The sequence below is a fragment of the Pteropus vampyrus genome, unplaced genomic scaffold (assembly GCF_000151845.1).
Source record: "Pteropus vampyrus isolate Shadow unplaced genomic scaffold, Pvam_2.0 Scaffold19, whole genome shotgun sequence".
NCBI lineage: Eukaryota > Metazoa > Chordata > Mammalia > Chiroptera > Pteropodidae > Pteropus > Pteropus vampyrus.
The window spans coordinates 831,065-854,316 of NW_011888800.1; the positions used below are offsets into that span (position 1 = coordinate 831,065).

Sequence of the window (23,252 nt, forward strand, 5' to 3'; positions counted from 1 at the left end):
GACGAAAGACGGAGAAGTGACTGTGTACTACTTTTTCTCCAAAGGAAATTGTATGTCCTATTCTAAAGGTGTAATTGATGCCTACTGTTAGATTTGACTCATTCAATGACTTCTTTTAAAAAATGTAGTCTTTAAAAAAATGTCAATGGGGATGAGGTTTATTTAGAATCATGTACGTAGTTTCTCCATCAGTCTTGTTCCCTCCCCACATGCACACCGAAATAAATTATTTCTGATTCTTTTCTGACAACTATGAGCGGAAAGCAACAACCTCAGACAGGCTAAATCTGGATGATGGGGGTACTCCTTCTCTTCTATAACATAGAAATGACAGTGGGAGCTCAGGGCCCCAGGAATAAAGAAGTAGGGATCTTATTAGCTTTCTGCATTCTGGATGAGTTTGCATAAAAGCTTTAAATCTTGGCACAGCCAGTTTCAAACTTTAGACGAGGCTTCTAATTCCCCTCATCATCATCTGTTTCGATTTGTTCATTACCTAACAATGTTAGGGTAGATGCGTCTTTAGCAAATTCTTTAATGATGTCACTTTCTGTGACTAAAATTTCCGTGACTTGATAAGATGCATGAAAGTCCCAAACTTGGCTGCAAAGGAGATATCTCATGACATGTCCTTTATGGACCTCTGCACAAATATAGCATAATGTAAGATTATGCCTCACTGGCCATTTACAAGGTCACATGATGCCAGGAGACAACCCCTAGCTTCTCAGAAGGCATGGGCACATCGTCCTCAGGCGTGACAAATGTGCCATACCATATGTGTACATTACTCTAGCAACTGTGCTGGGCTTAGTATTCTCCATTCTCAAGCCAGACAAATGAAAGGAGCCCCAAACTCCTTTTAGGGTTAATGGGACTTTCACATAAACATAACGAATTAAAGAACCACCTCTCAGTGAGGATATCTGTGAGAAAGATTCTTGCAGAAATAATATCCTTTCAGGTCACATTTCCCACTCAAGGTTAGAAGGCTGATTAGAATTCTAGATATTTAGCATGTAAAGTCAAGCATAATCTTATGGGTTCATGATGTTATGTGTTCTTATGTATTATATAAAATGTAACACAAATGTGGCAGCCATAACATTAATTATTTTTATATGTATATTTCTTCTTTTTTTTTTTTTGTGATAAGTCTGACAATGATCCAACCAACTTTTAGAGAAAGCCAGAGCCCTTATCAGAAAGAATGCAGCTGGTAGTCATGTTAATCAAGGCCTTTCTTTTTTAAAAAGCATTATGCCAATTCATGTCAAAGTCCATTTGTAGTTACATAGCCTGAGATTTAACAAGCACCTGGTCATATAGAATGGAAATCTCCTTCCTTTGAGGCATTTGAATGTGCCTGACAGATTTGTGACAGGTGGAAGTAAACCAGAGGTGAAAAACGGAACCAATATTCATTTCCATACCCCGGGCACTAGTAGGTACTTATTTCACTTTCACTCAATTCTATGAGGTAGGCTGCATTTTGAAGACATGAAAAGTAAGGTGCGGAAAGGAGAAATAATTTGCCCCAGAGGTCACTTGGTTCAGTATAGCTTGGACTGAAAATAAATCTGCCAAACTCCAAAGACCTTTTCTCAGTACAAATGCTACTTACTCTGTATTCAAAATCATTTCTATAAGAAAATGGGGATTGAGGGCTCAGAAGGAGATGGTGACGTCTCCTTTAGCCCCATGTCCTGCTGAAGGTGGCTGGGTATTTGACATATTGTAGGTCCAATCAATCAAAAATGTGAAGATACTTTAATATTTGCAAGAAGGTATTTTACTTTAAACTGCAGCCATTTAATTGGCCACAGTGCCAAGCATCTATCTCTTGACAATTTTCCCCAGAATAAAATCAAATAAAATTTAAGCAGAAGTAAAGTGACCCAAGGATGCATTTAGCTAGGGTGTACTCTGAAGGGCACCAAACGTTTCCTACCCCCAAGTCCTCCTCATCATTTATTCTTCTTTTCAACATAAAGCTGGGTCCCACGTGCTACTGGCTGTAGCTGAGGACATTTCAATAATAAACTCTGAGTTGTTTTTTTTGTTGTTGTTGTTTTTAGCAAGAGAAATTGCTGCAGAATTGTAAATCCTTACAAAAAGACTTTTGTACACTCATCACATGAATAAACAAACAAGTCATTTTTAAAAATGTTCAGTTGCCACACTGCAGTGAACAGACATACCACAGAAGGACCAATTTATGGCTAGAAGGAAAAATTACACTCTTCAAAGCATCCCCTTTGGTGGCAGTCATGATCATTAGTGAACATAATATCTATTAAAAAGCAGTAAATGCCTATTTTCAAACAGAATGGACTGGCATGCAAAGGAGGTGTCATCCCATTCAAACATCCCCAGGCTCCCCAGAGAATCATTATGGTCTGTCATTTTAACTCATTTCCTTTTTTATTTTTCCTTTTTCTTCCCTGCTGAATATTATCATCTAAAATAAAATTAAGTACTAATAGTAAATGTGCATAGCAATCACTTCAGAAAGGCAAAACAATCAGACTCAAGAGGTTATATAAAAATATTATTTTTCATAATAAAGATCGAGAACCCAGATGGAATTGTGAGAGAGTTTCAAGAGGATTATAGTAACTGAAGCTGCTGTTTGGGTAACTAATTAGTGGAGCCATCAATGAATAATCAAATCTTAATAATTTAAAAAGAGTATCCTGTCCAATCTGTACTCTAGCTCTCTTTTCGAGTCCCTTCTTCCTAGCTCTAAGATCTTTAGTTAAAAACAACAACAACAATAACAACAACAATAATAAATGTGCCAAGATGGGAAATAACTATTATGTCTCTCTTTTCTTTGGTAAAATAGCACAAAAAGGCGATACTATAAATTAAAGATGGTCCCTGAAATAAATAACTATATTAAGTAAACTTGTGCTATAACATGGCTGGTAATTAAGGGAGGTTTTATTCATATGTTCCAAAACTAAGTATTCAATATTTTTACTATTTTGGTATTGGCATTCTATTTGTAATATGAATTTTTTTTTTTATGACAAACCAAGTTAAGGCTATTATTTAAGTTCTTGGCAACAAAGAAGAACAAGGATTATAACCAGAACTTCTGAATTTAGTTTGTTATCTACAGAACTCTCTGAACCACTCAAGCTAAATGATAAAGAAAAGGAGTCCTTCGAAATGCACTTTTGGAACAAAACAGAATGCCCAAGAGATGATTCTCCAGTTAATATAGCTTCTATCTTTCCATTTTCAATCCTAGAGCCATAAGTAGGCAGGGTTTAGCTGATCTTGGTTGAAAGTAGTGATATTTCAAATTGACCAGGTCTCTCTAACTGAAGATATCTGTAAATGATGAGTTCTTAGTCTTGGAAAAAGAGTGAGCAATTAAATTTGTTCCAGTGAACTGGAAGCATTAGAGGGTATGTGCCTATGGAGGAATGCGTGAGGTACTGAGGTCAATGCAAGGGGGAAATGAACATAGATTTCAGGGAACATCAAAAGAACAAAAGCTCGCGTGTGCTAATGCTCTAAGGAAGAGAACAAAACTATTCTCAGGTGGCTGACAAAAGCAATTTATTCTAAACCAAAAGAGTGAAGAATTACAAACATTGGTGTTAAAGACCCTAGAAAACTCATTAAATATCCTAATTTAATAGATGAGAACACACTAGCCTCAAGAGATTAGAAGACACATGAGATCACATTAAAAGCTGGACGATGACCTAAATGTAAATATTGGTTCTCTTGAGCCCTATGGTCATCACCAGTTCTACCATAAATGAGACGTTTATTATGTATGAGTTCATTAGAGTCAAGTAAGAATAATCTGTGCTAGGTATAGCAAATAGTTTCTATCTACATGCAGTTTACTCTGCAGTATAAAATGCAGAAAATTAAACTTGCAATTATAGTATAGAATGATAAGAACTATTTAGTGACTTTTGCTCAAGCAAGGTCACCCATCCCAGACTTGCAGGGTCAGCATGTCTCAGTAGACCTAATATCTAAACTGGCTCCTTGAGGGAGTAGAGATTACCTAAGGGAAGAGAGGAGTAAAAAGCTGCTCTAAATAGAGGGACTAGCTGACACACATGATTGGGGCAAAAGCAAACTGTCATAGTTGAAGAAGGGAAAGGAATTCAGTGTGGTTGGAACACTGAGTGCCTGGGGGGATGTGGTGAGAGACGGGTGGGAAAAGCGAGAAAGGCTCACCAAATCCTGAAGGGCTTTATGTCTAGTCAAGGATTTGGAATTTTTCTCAAGGTAATGGATGATAAAGGATTTTAAAAAGGAAGTATAAAGACTGGAACTACATTTTAGAAAGAACACTATGACAGTGTTCTGAGTGGGAAAAAAATGGTGATGTGGGGTGGGTAAGTACAGAAGAAATCAAAGCTGTTAGTAGGCTATTGCAGTAACCCAGTAGAGGACAGTCATCTAATGCAGTATCTTAAAGGAGATGAAAGAGGCGATTGTATTTGAGAGATTCAGGCTATAGAATTAAAATACTTGATGATAAATGGATAAAATAAATGTGTGTTGTTAAGGAAAGAAAAAGTCAAACATTAGTTTGAAGTTTCTGGCCAAAGACCTTCTGACATGGGAGATATGACATCATCCCTCAGTTAAATATCGAGGGACCATTTTACTGACAATAGAAATTCAAGACAGCTCTGTATTTGCTCCTTATGTGGAATTCTAGGAACATGTCAAAGATTCTGAATTTTACAGTAAATCCTTTCCAAACTGCTGTAACCTGGTTGTGCTCCATTGGGGAAATCATAAATCTCCGATGAGACTTTCTCAAGAAAAAAGAACCTGCCTAACAGGCCCCTGCATCTCAAGGCCCTCTCGGCCTCTCCACATTTCCTGGTGGATTATGGGTGAGGGAAAGGGAATAGGTTTAGTAGCCTATGCCCTACTCAGGCAGCATTAATGGTGATCTCTTCTATTTTCTGGTGGAAGTTGGTTAATCCAAAGGAAGCAGATTTAGGGTTGCTAAATAAGAGGAATTAAACTCAGAGTGAAAGATTTCCTGTCTCTCTATGGATTATCTCAAGGACGCTAAGGTTTTCCAGTTCAAAGCTGGAGGAACAAAATGAAGTATGTACTTTATGGTGGTGGTTTGTCTCGATCCCCACCTAGGACATGATTCAGGTACTCACCCCTTCACTGCCATTTTCACCTGTGTTGGCGAGCATTTCCTGTAGGGCTCTGACAGAGAGGGACTGTTCCAGCACAAAATTGCAGACGCAGAGATCTGGAGGAACATACTGTGGAAATAAAACCAGAATGAGGATACCCACTTAAACAGTTGGGGGTCAGTCACGCAATAATAACTTGAGGACAAAGAGCCTACAAATCAAAGTGACAATTGGATGAATGAATGGAATGAATAAGATTATAAAAGGTAGAGTTCTCTTATTCAAGTTAAGATGGGTTTCAAGCTGGATTCTAAAAGATGAGAAGAAAACCCCCAAGTTGTAAGAGTACAGTGACCACAATGTCAGGATCAATTGGCATGAGGGCTAGTGGCACATATGGAGAACACACATATAGCTTTGCTGAAGAAAGAACAGGAAGGGTAGACTGATCTATACCAATGTCTGTGTGAGACCAAATGAAGAAAGCCACTGGGATTTCATCACCAATAATTAGAAAAAGGTCAATAGACAGACCAGAATGTGACTCTAGACAATAGTCACCAGAACAGAAAATCCATTTACTTGTTAACAAAAATGTGGATACCACAGCATAAAAAGAGGCAATAGAGGGGATTTAGAACTATATACAATTCTGAACAAAGAAATGTTTAGAACTATAAGAATCGATGACCCCTACAATAATCATTCTAATTTATTATGTGCTCAGGGAATATCATGATATCCATGCCCATTCTAGAACATTCATTAACAACAGTTAAAGACAGCCTCCTCTGCATATTGACTAGTAATAGCTAATGCTCTTTGAGGACTTCCTCTGCCAGTCACTGTTCTAAGTGCTTGGCATATTTTAATTTATTTAATCCTCACAACCTCCCTATAAGGGATAATTAATATTCCGGCCAAAGAAACTAAGACCCAGAGAAGTTAGGTCACCTGCCGAATGTCATGATTGAGTTTCAATTGTAAGCAGTCTGTCTCCAAAGTCCATATACTTAAATCTACACTGGTTCTGCTGCTAATGAAAATATTAAAGATATTTTCCACAATTAGAATATTTTTAATTAGCAAACATTTAAGTATTACATTTATGTAAAACACAGTGCTTGGTACTGAGAAAGACACAAAGACACACAAAAGAAAATCACTGTTCCCCAGGAGTTTACAATCTAGTTTCACCATACACTATTTTCTGTGGGAATACAGCTTGTAATCATCTTGCATACCAACCCTTTGCTTCCTACGTGATATTGGCAGAACATTGATAACAGGAGAATAACAGGAATGAGGGACAGAAGCCAGCAACAGCTGTGTCTAACACTGAGCTAGGTAAAGCTGTTTCCATGGAGCTCCAATTTAAAAGCTAAAGCAAGCCTGCTACTAAGGCACAGATAACCTGACATAGACATTCTCGTTTTTAAAATACAGACGCTGGAATTGGCGATCTTGAAATTTGCTTTAATTTCCAAGTATTTGTATGTTCTTCATCCCCCTCTCCAACTTCCATACCCTGAAAAGTAAAATGATGTCCCACTTGCTAGACCTGCCTACTATTTCCCTTTATTAATGTTTTAAGACACCCCGAAGCCTGGAATGGATAATCCTATCCTGAAGGCTACTGGCTTACATTTTAAGTACCTTGCTACTTAAATAACTTTTCTATTCAGGGTCTCTAGAGTCAGAAATTCTAAAAACCTAGTCCTCCTAGAATTTTGGTATTACAGGAAATTGCCCAGTTCTCTTTATGAAAGTGATGTAACCAAGGAGAAACTGTAACACAAGGAGACAACAGCCTTTATTTTCCACATTTCTTGCTTTGTTTTCAAAGTCTGCAGGTAATTAACTCATCTGTACAGGACTTGACTGAGCAGACAGCTGGTGATGCTGAGCAGAGCTTCATATCCAGGAAGTGTTTTTAGGGCACATATAGCATCATTAAAAGTAGCATACAATAATACGATAAAGCATTTCCCTAAAGACTTTATGCCATAGACATATATCATCCAATTGTCTCCCAGAATATAATGTCACCTCAGAAGATTTTACAAAGGTGTTTTCCATTACTGCTTAGTCTACTTGGATCTCACATCACCAGAATAGGAAGCAAAAAAAGCCTGGGTCTGAGTGTTTCCTCTTCTTCCTCCACTTCACTAGAGCATGTGATTTAGAGATTTTCTATTCAGAAATATCTGCAGTTATGAGTTTAAAGAGTGCTTTTTGGCTAAGTGAATGATCTCAACGTTCATGCTCACTTTTTTTAAGAACCCCGTTTAGTCCATTCTCTTTACGACAGAAACTTTCACAGTTCCAAGTGCTTGAGATCCTGCCCTTATACAAGATTGTGTGATTCTAAGTCAGCTTTCTTTCCTCCCTGTGCCTGGTTTGCTTGGTCCAAAGACAGGCGCTCTCCCCTGACACTGCCCTCATCCACCCTGATGGAGGAACACTGACAACACGGACACCAGGCATGCTCCAATCCTATTTTTCTTTTCTCTCCAGAGAGTAAAAGTCCCAGTGTGGTTATGATTTAATTACTAGTATAAATGGGTACACTTAACCAGGGGTATAGTGAGCCTGAGGAGGAAGCATCTCACATGGGAGCACTGGTTTACATACTTTCCTTATAGTTTAGTTTTTCTACCTCTAGAGTGCGGTCTCTGCCTGGACTCTGTGCTTAGGGATAACGTCACATCACCCCAATAGCATGCAGAACTACATGTGGGCAGTGGCAAGGGAGGAAACAGGGTAACAAGAATAACTGGAGAAAAACAAAAAGCAACTAGCAACTTGTGACATTAATGGAGCGCAGAGCATGGAGCCATCTGACCTGCGACACCAGCTGCCATCCTTAATTAAACTCCACACCAACCTGAGCTGCCCACTCCACATTCCCCAAGAATGAGCAAAGGCCACTCCTCCATCAAAGCTAATTTGTTTGTAGTGTGAGTGTCCCCCAGGAGGCCAGCTCATTGTCTCCGAGCTGCAGAGCCTGTGCCTCAGTCACTCTGCCTGGAAGGCATGGGGCATGTGTTTGATAATTCTCAGCACGGAGAGAAGGGCTCTGTTGACATCTGTTCTGAAATAGCTCCTCATCACTCTCCCCAGCCCTGTCCATAGCTTAGAGAAACACTACACTTCCAAATGTCCTACAGAAAACCTTGAAAAGCCAGGGCCCTGGGCAGGCCAGGAATTAGGTATTCATTTAGCCTAACTATATAAAAAGTGGAAGGAAAGGCCTATGGAACCTCCGTGTTCCATAAATATACATAACCCCTTCCTCGCTGCAATGAAATTATCTTTCTGGGATTTACTAAATCCAAGATGGTGGGAATCTGATACTCCTATTACTAGATTCATTTAGCACTTTTCTACTAGCACCTCAGAATAAGCACTCAGTACAGTACTAATCAAGCCTTCAGGGAAAAGGAGAGTTAATTACAAGAAGGGGGACTGACATCTCTCTATTACACTGTCAACCACAGTCCGTTTTGGCTTATACGATTCTTCATGCAGCGTAGTCTGTTTCACTAGATTGTGGGTATCTTGCAAAATCTATGTCTTAGTCTACTTTTGGTATCCCCAATACATAGAACAGCAAGTGCTCAACTCAAGTCTTCTTGAAATAATTCTCTGTGTCCCAGAAGACTATCCGAAAATATGTAGCTGATAGTGGCTGTGGTTGCAGGCAAACTGCACTGAACACTCACTTGCGTGGCTGAGTCCCTTCCTCAAGTCTCCTGCTTATGATTCAAGAGACCTTTCTTTTCTCATTATCATGGGCCTCCTCCCACTTCTGTTAATTCACCTGGCTCTCACCCAACCATGCCTCAATGATACACCCAGTAAGTGCATCAGTGGTTTTGAATTAAAAGCAATGCAGGGCTGTGTTCACTTCGGCAGCACATATACTAAAAGCAATATAGGGTACACTGGTTAAGAATGAACACTCTAACACAGGACTGCCCAAGCTTCTATCTGTTCAACTACTTATTAGCTAAATGACGTTAGGCATGTAACTTAGTTTCTCTTTGCCTCAGTTTCTTTATGTGTAAAATAAAGATTTAATAGTAGCTACTTCTTAGGCTACTTCTTAGACTAAACTAAATTTTTATGTTTAAAGAGCTTAAAACAGAGTCCAGTACATAGTAAATACTCATAAATGTCAGCTTTTATCCTACACAGAGCAGTGAAATGAAAACGTCAATAACTCATTTAAATATTCATTTATAGTTCTAGTATTTTTCAAGTTCTTATTTTGTGTTTTTGGAAGTGTTTTTAGAGCACATATAGTATCATTAAAAGTAGCATACTATAATATGATAAAGCATTTCCCTAAAGACCATATGCCATAGACATATATCATACAACTAAGGCAAAATCTCTGCCTTCAAGGTTGTGTGGTCTAATGGAGTGTTGAGGAAGCAAATGGACAATTTCAAAAGTATGATTCAAAACATCCAGAGGTGAGTAAGAAGGCTTGTAAAGAAGCACACAGAGTTGAACATGGCTGGGGTAGAGGGAGGGGGAAGGAAGCAAGCAAAAGGAGGTGAAAAGTGAGGCTGAGGAAGAAGTAGATGTTCGACTAAGAAGGGTCTTGAGTCCCCCTGTTGAGGAGCTTGCACTTTATCTTCAGAGGAGTGGGACTCCATTAAAGGAAGTCATGCAGGACATGATACGACTAAATTTGCATCCTTGAAAGATCACTGCAGGTCCAATGTGAAAGGCGCTAAACCAAGGCAAAGAAACAGATCAGGTTATTGCAATACACTGGTTATGAGGTGATAATGGAAAAATTAAAGTAATGGCAGTGAAAATGAAGATAAGGGAATAAATTTGAAATATATTGAGAAGTTCGGAGAGATAAGACCTGGTGATTAATTGGACATGAGAAATAATGAGGTAGGAGTGGAAGATGACCTGTGTTTCTGTTGGATGGGAAAGAGTGCAAAAAGGATAGCATTCATGAAAAATGAGCGGCACCAAGTGTCAGAAGGACCACGGAGACAGTAATTATGCTTGGCAAATTATCCACTGGATTCTCCCATTAGGGCCAACAGAATGATAATGGGAGAGCAGAGAAATCTCTGTGATTATGTATGGGTATCTCTGCAGATGTCAACAAGGTAGGCTCACCTGGGAGAAGAGAAAGAATCTGAGAGAATGACACATTCTCCACAAAAGGAGAATTCCTGGAGACCTAGCTACCGACGTCAACCCAATTAACCTCACTTTTATTTCCCATGTCCATCAAGCAGTCAGACAGTATTTAGAGAGCATAACAATATGAGTTCAATATCATACTAGCTGCTGTGGGGAACAAAAGAGAAAAGTAAGACATATTTCCTATTCTTTAAGGGATTTTTAACCTATTTGAAGAAACAGACCTACTGCACAAGACTTTACAAAACAATGCAAAAGAATATATTCAGTGCTAAAATGAGGGGTATGAGTTATACGTCCTGAAGGATCCAGAGCTCTCTCAATGCTGCTGTGATTAGAAGAGGCCAGACCAGGCTGGAGCTCAGCATGACGAGGGTTTATGCGGGCAAGGAATTTCTGGCACAGACCAAGAACTCAGATTTTTGTTTAATGAATGAACAAGATAGAAGAGTTATCCTTTGCATTTTCTTGTGTGTAGTCTTCCCTCTTATTTAAAATTCCATTCGTTTAAGCATCATTTTAAAGCTATGGGCTTTATAGAACCTCTTTCCTTACTTTCTTTTGCTTTTTCACCCAACTCCCCAAAGAAAAAGGTCAAGTATTGGGAGTACTATGAATCAGTAAAGAGAGTGAGCAAAGGAAAGAGAAAGTAGTGGATCACTCCTGCTTACCAATTTTTCTACCTATATCTCCCACTCCAGTCCCAGGACTGAGCAGGCAGATGAATGCCATTGATGCTGTATCATACTTATGGGCCGATGGGTTTACATGGACTCAGCCCTACTGCCATGGTAAACTATCTGCAAGGTGAAGTAATTTCCAATGTTAATCATCTGGAAAGAAGGAGTGACTGTAAGAACAGAGGCCAGAACTAACGAAGCAGAGCTGAGGTAGCTGAGAAAAGCAAATCTCACATCCTTGGATCCACGTTATGGAGATTCGACATAGCCCCTGGGGTGTTCTTGGGCAGTAGATGTTACAGAGCACCTAACTAGTGATAGGTCTGAAGTTAGGAAGTAAGGGATTTGGGTAGGTCATTCTTTCCTCTTGAGTTCAATGTAAACAGGAACAGGAACAGTGAGCATGTTAATTATGTAAGAATCAGAAAATTTAAGCCAGAATGTTGGAACATATTGGCCTTCCTTGTTTACTTTTCTGGTGTTATTCCTTAGCATTTAATTTAAAAAATATATTTTTTGGAAGTTCTAGCCTGTTTTGGTTGGATTAAAGTGAGGAAAAAATTTTGGTCTACAGGTAAGCCAAAACGTTAAAGAGAGCAAAGAGCTCCCCAAGGCCAACAAGATAACAGGGGTCATCAAAGAGGAGAACTACAAGACAGCAGCAAAACTCAGGGGGCAAAGCTAGGGGTCCTTGACCAGCCAGCTCTCTCCAACAGGACACTTCTATTCAGGGATAAGCCCTGAAACTTCTATTAAGTTTTATTAAGGAAGACAGTATTCAACTGTCCTGCCTCCATGCTCTATTCATGCTGCTGATACTGCCTAGTCTGGGAATGAATATGGCTGGTGTTCATTCTCACGGCTCTAGATTTCAAGTTGGGTGTAAAAAGGGAGTCTATTTCTCCAAGGACACTATGTCTGCTGGTAACAGGCAGAGCTGGACTCAGTCTCGAGCAGCCTAGTATCTACACGCATTGTGTTTGTTCTGTTTCACTACACTACTCCAACAGGGCTGATAACCATCTCCCTATGATGATTCAATGTAGTCCCCCTCAAACTAGGGATGAGAAGATTTCCCAAGCCCTTTGGGGCAGAAAATCATTCTCTCCTCTAGAAAATGTTCCAGATCAACCAGGTCCTCTTAGGTACCGTGTGGTGTTGGCTAAGATCCACTTCTCATGGGATGGAATCAGGAGAGCCAAGATGGCACATGTAATTTACATTTCAGGAGCTTTAAGACATTATCTCATCCACCTACAGCAGACATGAGCTCATTTACAAACTTGCTATCTATGATTGATAATAATTATTTGTATTGTATTTATACTTCAAAGACTGAGCAAGTCATTAACCAAATCCTATCCCAACCTGGTTTTATTTAAATATTTAAACAGTTAAATGTTTTTTAAAGCTACCATTGTTGCCTCTGCTAACTTGTTGCTAGATTATAATAAAGAAAGTTATTAGTGAATGTTTAAATCTGAAGTTGTTGCCCAATTTCCAAATTTCTACGAAAATAGATGATGGCTTTACAACCATTTTAGAGGTGGGCCAACTGAGATATGAAGGGAGTTGGTAAAACTTATATGGGCAAGTGGAGAAACTAGAATTCATGTATACATTTTAAATGTATCTGTTTACTTATCTATATAATTGTACCAGGTATTACACTAAATGCTTTATAAATATTATCTCCTTTAACCCTTACCTCAACCCTCTTAGGGAAGAGATTATAGTCATTCTATAGATGAGAAAACAGACTCAGAAAGGTTGAAACACTTCTCTACAATCATATGCTGCAAAGAGCATTTAAAGAGAGCAAGCTCAAATTTGAATTTCAAACTCAAGTCTTTCTGACTCATACTGTGTCAACATCCCTAAAGAGGAGTTTTCTATCCCTGTACCAAGGCTGCAGAATTCTAATCCCACTAGGTGTCTTCCTCTCCCAACTCTTTAATAAAAACTCAAGGACTTTATATTAGGTACTCGAGTATTTCAGAAAGGGTTCTCTATTTTAGAGTGGTTACAGGAAATATAAAGACTGCAGACTGAAGTCAGTGCGACTGTCAGGGCTCAAGAGCTTTATAAAAATTGAGATTTATAACAGCTGAGATCACTTCTATCTTTTCACAAACTTCTAAAATCTGAGATTAACTTACTATGTAAGCTTTCTCTTCTAAAAGGCAATTCACCTCGGGACATAATGGGGCAAGTTTCCATATGTAGATTTTAAACATGTGTATATCCACATTTTAAACATTTTGAAGGAAATGACTTTGCCTATCTGTGTTAAGGGCTATTATTATGGAACATGGTTAAATTGTATACAGCCTTGACTCAGATTTTTTATTTTCTAATATTTTGCTATGGTAAAGGACAGAGAGGGTCTTTCTGAAAATATATACAAAAACTATTCAAAACCGTTGAGTTCCAATTTTTGCTTGGACTTTGCTAACAAAAGCCATTATGTGTAAACAGTAAGGTACACAAATTTAAACTTATAGTTGGAAAACATACTTTTTTGGAAGGAGAGGAAGATGCCAATATCTTTTAAAAGAATGAAGTCAAGAAGGTCACTTCTGATGCCCAAGGAATCAACCACAGGAATGTGACACTCAGCATCAAGCAGTCTCTAGGTGGTTCTTCATTCTGGAATGAGTGAGCTACCTTGGGAGAACCTACAGCTGTGAAAAATCACTATCACAGTGCAAGACTTACTAAGCAGAAATACTCAAAACCATGAACAGAGCAATTATGGGGTCTGATGCCATGCTGGCCTGAGGTTTACTCTACAAGAGCCAGCATTCAGAAGGAAAGGGATGAAAGGAGTTGATTATGCACAAGGAAAATGTAGAAGGTTATCAAGTTATAGAAAGGTGTTGATATTTTAAAAAATAAAATAAAATGCTTCTACTAGGGAAGTAACTATCTACTTAAGAACATTTGCTGAAACCTTTTTTATATAAGGGAGGTACAAATGCCACCTAGAAGCAGGAAATCCAAATTGCGGGACAAACATCCTTTGATAAAAGTCTTGCTGAGAAATGCCAACCCAAAGTGATAAAGAACTAAAACACCTACAATCACTGTTTCTTTGTCCCACCCCTAAATGCCTAGACATTGGCTGTTTGACACTGATCAACAGATCCATTACAATCTAGCCTCTCCTAGGGAGAATGTTTATTAATTCAAGTGAGAGCAACATTTGCAACATCAATTATCCTTTTAATGAATTTTAGAGATTACTCACAAGAGGTAATATGAATATAAGCTTGTTCTGGAAGCATTAATGCAGAAACGTGGTAGGCCCAAGAATCTCCTGGGTAAGACTGCTAACATTTCAAATTTCTAGGACCCTTTTCCACATGAGTACTTAAAAAGAATGTTCCAGGTGATTCTAAACAGGATGTCTCTGAGCCCTCTTTGAGACACATTGCAGAGCAACTGGATCAAACAAACATGGAAAATCAGGACAGTAACGAATTCCTACTTAGATCTTTTGTTAAAGAGTTCATCAAAATATATTTAAGAACATCTTCCAAATGAGTAACTCAATAATTTGAAATGCACATGATTGTTATTTTTATGATCTTGCCTGATATAGCCCCAATCAAAAATAATGCTGAGGTGTCCTGGACACCTATTTGCCACACATCAGTTATTTCTGGCAAATTAAAAATGTTACCAACAGCCTGACAAAAATTAGTGTTATGAAGTTTGTGTTCTTTAAAATAAAGAAGAAGGGGCAGCCAAAAAATCAGTGACAAAAGGTTGGGCAGCTGGCTTGTCAAACTGCCTGCTGGGAAAAAGCATAACTGATAGGTTGGATGGTTGATTTGGTTCTTGATTGAGCCAAGCTTTTGTCCCTGCCTGGCATGGTCAGCAAAGGTGCAAAAAGGCAGAAACTTGGAACACTCGCACCTGGAAAAACAAGCTGTATGATGGGCCAGAAAATAATATCTACCATTTATAGGCAGAAAAAACCGAAACAATGACTCTTTTTATGATCCTAAAAATATGGCCATAAATAAAACTCTAGCTTAATGAGCAGCACAGGTAATACAACAAGCTCAGTGGATAATGGGACGCCCAAAATTCCCAAATTTCAATGGGAGCTGCCATGAGAAACTATAAAGTTGTTATTCTTGAAGAGCTTGTATGTCAGAAAAAATAGGAGAGATCAGGAAAGAGGAAAGGCGATGAAACCGACATGCACGTTCCATGTTCCATCCATAGGCTGGGATACAGCATGAGCCAGAGGAACAGTGCAGGGTACAGGATGGTGGAGTTAGGAGGAGGTATGATGCAGAGCAGAAACATCAAGAGATGTGGTAAAAGCTAAAGCTGAGTGGGCTGGTAGGAAAGTCTAGTGTCAACATAATGTTTATGTTTTAGTCTTGAGCTTGGTTTATTTCAGTTTTGGTTGAAGGAACACTGACCCGCATGTACCTCCCATATATTCCGTTCTATTTCACTTACTCTCTTTTCTCTTTTCGCTGATGATGTGGTTGTTAGAAAATTTAGAAACCATGGTGAGGCTCTTCTGTATTACCAAAGCAGTTGTACCCAGCAGCTGCAGGATGAGAGAATGTGGGACTCTTGGCCTTTTCATTGCATAACAGGAAGGGGAAGATTGAGAAAAGCATTATTAGGCACCCACGAGAGCTAAGAAAATGCCAAGCTGGAACTGAAGGCTGACAGAGAGAACAGAGACACTGAGTGCCCAAAGGCAGAGCCATCCCTTTAGGTGCAACTGTCATCATAACACTTATTTGGAAAAATCTCCAGTGGACTGGGTCCTCCTTGACCTAGCACCAGTTCCATGAGGCTCAGGAACTCAGGATTTGAAGTGGGCACAAAGCTCAGAGCGACAAAGGGCAAAGGCAATAGCTTGGCTTCCCAAAGCTTTGAGTTTCTTCCCAATGCCTCCTTCCTACTCTCATACTGAATCAAAATACTATTGTGGAAATGCATTTTTATTTTTTTGCCCCCTATATGGAATTTTTGCTTTGACAGAAATAAGCATATCACTATAAACTAAATTCTGGATTTTAAAAAGGTTTGGCAGGAATATATGAATAGATGTTCATAAAATTTGCATTTTAAAAGTCTTCGTGGAAATAAATCACATTTACAAGTATTTTTCTCCAAAATGGAAAAAATCCTCCTATAGCCTCATAGAGAACTAGACCCCATCCCCTCCAACCGCCTCAGCATTTGAGCTAAACTCCTACCACTAGATGTTTACATTTGCAAGGATTAATACTACATGCAAGGATTAGTATTACACGTCCCCATTTGCAAGGAGGCCTGTAGTTATTATTGCAGATATTTTAAATATGTACTTAAAGCAGAGACTTAGCATTTCCAGTCAGGAGCTAGGTGAGTCAAAAACATTCACTTAGTAATAAGCACTGCTTCGGTGGAGTGGTCATAGAGAGACCTACCACCTCCTGAGAGTAAGTGTCCTCAACAGCATCACCCTTACCAGGAAACATTCTAACTATGCAGGATGACCAATTATTAAAATGCTCGCTGACCTGTGGAGATCTGCTGGATTCCATTCTCTTCAAACCTTCCCCCTCATTTAAGGCATGAACCATTTCCGATCAACACAAGGAAAACATCAGGAGACTCAGTCTCTTCTACTTGAACTCAGCTCCTCACTCAGCATCTAGTGAAGCTAGCCAGGAAACACCATGACAAATACTGCCTCTGCCCAACCATTCAAGTTCACATGAGCAGGCCTTCACTTGAGCATCTTTTCTCAGCTCTGCTACGGAACCCAGGTTACTGGGGCTCCTCATCATAATGAGGACAGAAAATAGTGTTGTGGGACAGATTATGATCTTTTCTTTCTCCTCCACTCCTGGATTACCAGGAGTTACCTCCACTACATAACGGCTAAGTTAATGAGACACCATGAGAAAGAATGAACACATCGATAGAAACCAAGGGAGCAATGACACACCTCAAAAAGGAAAGTCCTTGCTTGTAGCAAAGTCTGTTAGATCCTACGAAGACAAATGCTTCAAATTAGCCAGTTGCTATCCAGTGGCATTTGTCCTTATGTTCTCAGTGAACAGGATGGAGATGAAAGCTATGTTTGGCTTCCCATTAAATTTTGGGAAAGAAGCAAGTTCATTTATTACTATAGCAATTGAAAACTTTCCATGGCAAGCTGTATGAAGTCAAAGCCGTAGCTTTGTTTCATTTTGTGATAACTTCTGCACATCTAAGCTGGCTAGCTACTTTGTCATTACTTAGTCAAACAAGGAAACAGGTACGTAAGGCCAATGACTAGAAATTCAGCCCTGCCACAATTTCTGCAAGTGTGGTCTGAGGACCAGCTGCAAAAGAATCAAGGAGGAGTTTGTTTCAAAAAATGAAAGCAGATTTCTTGGGCTCCGCCGAAGACAAAGATGAGGACTGAAGGATATGCTCACTCAAGTTTGAGAACCACTGTCCTTCTGGGTGAGCTCATTGCCTTTCCTCCCGCTCCCCTCCCAATGCTGGCCAGACTTTTCTTTAAAGATAAAGCATTCTTGTCATAATTTACCTGGGAAATCAGAGAGTGAGCAAAACCACAGTGCTCAGTTTTCAACTTGACAGGTGATCAGAAGAGGTTTTGGAAACTTTTTCATGAACAGCAAAATGTTCTCATTTTTCTTGGCTATATTTTTCACACAAAAAAAGTAATACTCTTTAGCTGTTTACCAGAGGTTTTGCTGAAGAATAATAATAGGCCTTCTGTGTTCACTGAGTCTCAGAGCTTGAATTAAATTCTAAAAACTCTCCTTATCGTTAGGTAAGAGAGGTGAAGGTATCTGAACCTAGATTCCAGAGCTTATCAGGGTAATAATTCAAATCTCAAATCTTAAGTGACTGCTCTTGGGATGGAAGAGGCGGGGTAGAGATCAATTATTCCACCCTCTGTGTTCTGAGGCAGTAGGGCTCCTGAACCACCTGAACACATGACAATCTGTTCTATTTTGAAGTAGAAATATGTTGAGATGCACAGTGAAGTGCTAAAGTAGGACTTGAGGCAAAAATCCTTGATGAAAGTGCTCCAATAAGAATGGGCTATTAGGTCAGGGGTTTTTTTGTTGTTTTTAATTTTGTCAACTGCTCCATAGCTAAAGAACAGCTTTATGAGAGACATCTTTCTTGTACTAGTTGTCCTCATCTTCTGAAGGCTTTGAATAAAGCTAAGCTGAATTTAAGTGGAATGGAAGAAAGATGATTTGAAAATATCATAAAAGACAAAGCAGCTAAATCCTGCATCAGGAACGCTTTGTCATCATTCTCTGAAATAGTTTGGATGTGAAAAACAAATTAGTCTTCCATAGTATTTTGAATTATTTAAAATCACCTATTTGCTGCATGTCAACAAATTAAGAGCAGACAAGAAATTGTTTATGGATGCTTCATAAATTGTTTCAGTTCATCTAGTTTGTTCAGGTTACTACTTAAAAAGAATAAAATAATTGAATGGGCTACTGAAAATGAGAAATAAAGTTGTCAACTTAAATGTCTGAAAATTTTAACTTTTAAAAAAAATTGTAAGCATCTCCTTTACAAAACTATCCTCATGTGGCAGACAGGCAACTCAGCCTTGAGAGGTAATTTAGCATAACATTTTACAGCATGTAGGAGGGAGAACAAAACCAGATCTCTTAAATTCCTATCCAGTGTTCTTTGTAAATAATAGTTTGATCTGTGAATTGCGACTATTTACATAACTTCAAAAGATCACATAGAAGGTCATAACCGTGACTTAAATTTCATACCCAGGTTTTAAAATACCTGTGAGGAATGAAAATGATACATGTGACATAGCTTAGGTTAAGTTCAAACACAAAGGCAATGCAGCATTTCTCTTCCATGGAAAAGCAGCAACTGGAAAAGAGATGTTCTCCTAATCACAGGGAAAAAAAAGGGCAAGTCTTTGTGATCTAATTAGTAAGTTCAGGAGTTGGCGGAGGAAGAAAAAACTCTGCTAATCGAGACCAAAATAGCAGCTATTAGGTCTGAAGAGCAAAGTACTAAGCAGTGCAGAGGTGCGGGGGTATGAATAATACCTACTCATAATTCACCTGGGGCCATTTGCCTGCTGTGAATAAGTAAATGACAAATGAACAGCAGAGCGATGGTGCCACTTTACACACTGAATATACTCTTTGTGAAGATTCCCACCACTAAGGTACAGACAGTCTTTAAATTAAGAGGGGACTGGTATTACCTCAAGCAGAGAAGTTATCATGACAATATTAATAATTCAAACAGGAAGGAGGACAATACAGATGAGGAGAAATCTCGGGGTTAAAAGGTTAGACTTTATTTTTTCTTTTTAACTAGGTCCTGGGATCCAGCAAATGACAAATGCATTAATAAACTTGACTTATGTTGCGCTTGACTTTTTAAATTCTATTTCTTTGGGTATCTGCTTCCCTTCTTGTCTCTTGACTGTTAAAAACAACAGAGCATGAGGCTCAATGTGGACGTAGAAATGGGAATAAAACTTCTGGGAAGAAAATAGTTTAGTTGCTAATTGGGAAGAAATGGAATGTAGAGCTATGTTTTTCAGAATCTGAGAAGAGTTAGGATTATATTCTAACCCTTCAGCTTGATGAATTCACATACAGACCAACATGAAGTGAGCCTTTTTGTTATGTTTGCACAAAACAATAATAGTTCCGGGCCTAATTTCAACAATAACTCAATGTAAAGTAGCTGCTCAATGTGGAGAGTCTACTCCCAGGACACCACCAGGACAACCCACCGTGCAGGCAGGACACCCCCAGCCACCTCTGCTCACCCCCATGTGTCGGTCAATAAAGCTTGAACTTGCAAACAGATACTCTGGAAGCTAAGAGAAAAAGAATGTCTGGTTCCACAGAATGACTGCCCAGCCTCCACTTCCTGTATGCCACTGCATGGCCACCATCCTCCAGAAGTCTGTGTGACTAAATCTACAAATGCTGGTACCTTTGTTTTCTTTAAACAACTGACAGCATGTAAATTCTCTGCTGTATTATTTTTCCTCTTTTGTATTCTTGTTTCCTTAATGCTCTCACCCTCCAGCCTCCTGACTCACTCTCCTCCCCCTTCCAAATCTGCTGGAACACCTACTCCACGATCAACACATTCCATCATCCACCCCCTGCCTTCTCTCTGAAAACCGCCTGAACAGATAAAACCAAGCTCCTCCCCAAAAGACCCCACTTTCCTTGGGCAATCTCCCAACTACAGAATGCTCATTCTCTCATACCTTAAGTAACTCAGGATTAGGAGATGGGGTCTGTGTTGTTCCTCTGCCCAGGACTATTTCTAGATCATTTCTCTTTCACAAGTTAACTAAATTTCCTCTAAGTTTCCTACACCTGGCAACATCGCCTTCCACTCCCCCTCTTTTTGCTGTTTATTTCCACGACCTACCCGTTGTCATTGGCTCCTTTTCATTCTTGCTCCTGGGGATTTGAACATTCACATCATTATTTGAATTATGCCCCTCCAATATATGTTGAAATCCTAAACCCAATAACTATGAATATGACCTATTTAGAAATAGGGTCTTTACAGATGTAATCAAGTTAAAATGAGGTTGTTAGGGTAGAGCCTAATCTAATATGACTGATGTCCTTAAAAGAGGAAACCACCATGTGAAGACAGACACACAGAGAAAAAAGCCATGTAAAGATGGAGACAGAGATTGGGGTTATGCATAATGCCGCACCAAGGAACACCTTAGACCACCAGAAACCAGAATGAATGGACAAGGAGAGATCCTCCCATAGAGGCTTCAGAAGGAGCATGGCTCTGCCAGCACCTTGATTTCAGGTTCTATCTTGCAGAACTGTGTTCAGGTTCTATCCTGCAGAGAATAAATTTCTGTTGTGTTAAGCTACCTAGTTTGTGGGAATTTGTTACAGGAGCCCCAGGAAAGTAATGTGCTATATGAATCATCTATCACATATGATGGCCTCTCAGTTATTTTGCTGCCTCTTTATCAATGATATTCTACCCTCCAGTTCAGTCACTCTTTCATGGTCATACACTTGAAGCCTATTCTTAGCCAAAATGCTCTACTTTGAAACCTCTTACTGACATACTCCACTGTCTACCTGTCCACTCATCTTCTAGCTTGCTCGCTTGTTAACTCAACTACTCTCATCAGTATTGATATCTCATACCTTTTCACTGCCAGTCCCCTTCTATATTTAGTTCTCTCCCCATTCAGCTTAAATTCCAAGATTTCATGGCCTAATCTCCTAAACTCTCTTGCCCCTTTGTTGTTTATCACGTTCACCTGGGAACACTTTAACCCTGGCTGAATTTTACTGTCCATTTTCTTCATGCCTGTGGTGGGACTGCTGAGGGCTGCTGCAGAAAATGGCACACTCAGAAAACTGGTAGCACTAAAAAGTCATTGTTAAGAATCGTCGATGCTGGGCCTGCACACTGCTCAGAAATCCTGCTACTCTTCTTTAGGAAGCTCACTCTCCAAAACGTTCTGCACAAAACCTACAGGTCTACTCCCATCCTTGCCTTCTTCCTTTCTATTCAATGGAATACAGATTCTTCCTTTACTTAAAGTCAGTTCCTTATCTCTGTTCTTAATACCAATCCTTTACATTATATTAGCAATTTTCACTCTAAACCATCTCTTCCCTCATCTGTCTCTCCTTCTTCTCCTTCTCCACTTGTACCTTCCCATCAACATTTAAACGTGCATAAGTCTTTACCATTACAAAATCCTCTAAACTTTAGGTGGTGAATACACAATGCCATAGAAAGGGACTGGAAGTTTCAGGTGTGCAATTCAACCTGAAACTTACTGGATTTCGTTAACCAATGTCACCATGAAAAAAAAAAAAAATCCTCCCATCCTCTCCAGCTATCTCTCTCTCACTTGCAGAGATGTCTGCAGTGATTGTCTTTGTCTTCTTACTTTCCTCTTACTCTCCATGTCCACTAAATTGGCTTCTGCCCTCATCACCTCATTGAAGGAGCTCTCACCAAGTTGCCATTGGCCTCCATGTCACTCCATCTAGTAGACAAATTTCATCCTATTACTTGACCACCAACTGGCATTCTACTCTACTGACTATGCTCCTTCTTAACACTCTTCCCCTGCTTTCTATGGCTTCTATGACATTACACTGCTTCTACTTTCCCTCCAATCTCTCAGGATTCTATTTCTCCACTAATTTTTAAATATTGATATCTTCCAGTCCCTCCTTTCTTCTCTTCTTAATCCACATTTTTCCCACTCACTATTATAGCTTGATTTAATATCCTTAAGCCAACAATTCCTCTATCTCATCCTCTTTTTCTAAACTCCGAATCCATATATCCAAATCCCTATCAAAATTTCCTCTTAGATGTCTTCCAGGCTGTTTGGATTCAGTATGTCCAAAATTCAGTTCACTAGCATCATCACCACCCTCTGTTCTAACTTATTGTTTCATCAATGTATATTGATGTGTATTTTCCTATATGCCACGTACAGGCAGCTAAATCCCATAACTGTGAAGTCGTACTTGACTCCTACCATAGTAATTCCTTCATCATTCTATGCATTTCATTAACTATACTTGAATTAAATTTAATTCCAGTCTATTCAACTTCTTTTACATATGAGGAACCTATATAGCTTCTACAAGTTCATGTTTTCTTCAGACAATAACCCCTGTTTGTGTTCAGCTCCCATCCTTGCTACTTCAAAATCTGTGCCCTCATTTCTCTTTTGCATGTGCCAAAGCTGCACTAAATTTAATCCTTCATTAATAGTGCTACCTATTAGTTTTGTCTTTTAAACCTCAATATCTCCTTCTCTAGACCCTTCTTCCTCTCCTCCTAGAAACATGCTTGTGTTCTTCATCATTGAAACTCCTTTATAACTGAAATTCTGCTTCACCATTTTCTTTTCTTCCTTTTATCACTTAATTCCTTCAAAGAGTGGTGACCAGTCACTGATAAAGTTCTGGTTTGGGTAACAATGGAGAAGCTTACAACAGAATAACCCTTCTTACAGTAATAATACCAACTCCACACAAATATTTTAAAAAAATAACTGTTTCAAGGCACTGAAGAGCAAATGAAAACTGGAGGAAATATGACCCTTAAAAGATAGGAAGCTAACTAGGTAATAACCACATTTAATTAAATTTCCTGAGGGCACTCCTCTGTTCATGGGGCCTATGAGTGTTAGAGCACAAGGAAAGAAAAAATTTTTGTGGAGTCAGAG

At 39.1% G+C, this 23,252-nt stretch overlaps 1 protein-coding gene across 1 annotated transcript in view; it reads right to left on the bottom strand.

Moving 5' to 3' along the window:
• Nucleotides 1–23,252, bottom strand: part of RYR3 (ryanodine receptor 3) — a 346,270-nt gene that overhangs the window by 312,786 nt on the left and 10,232 nt on the right. The window contains exon 3 of the mRNA XM_023527702.1: nt 5,166–5,273. Coding sequence (XP_023383470.1) covers nt 5,166–5,273 — 108 coding nt within the window. The remainder of the gene's footprint in view (nt 1–5,165; nt 5,274–23,252) is intronic.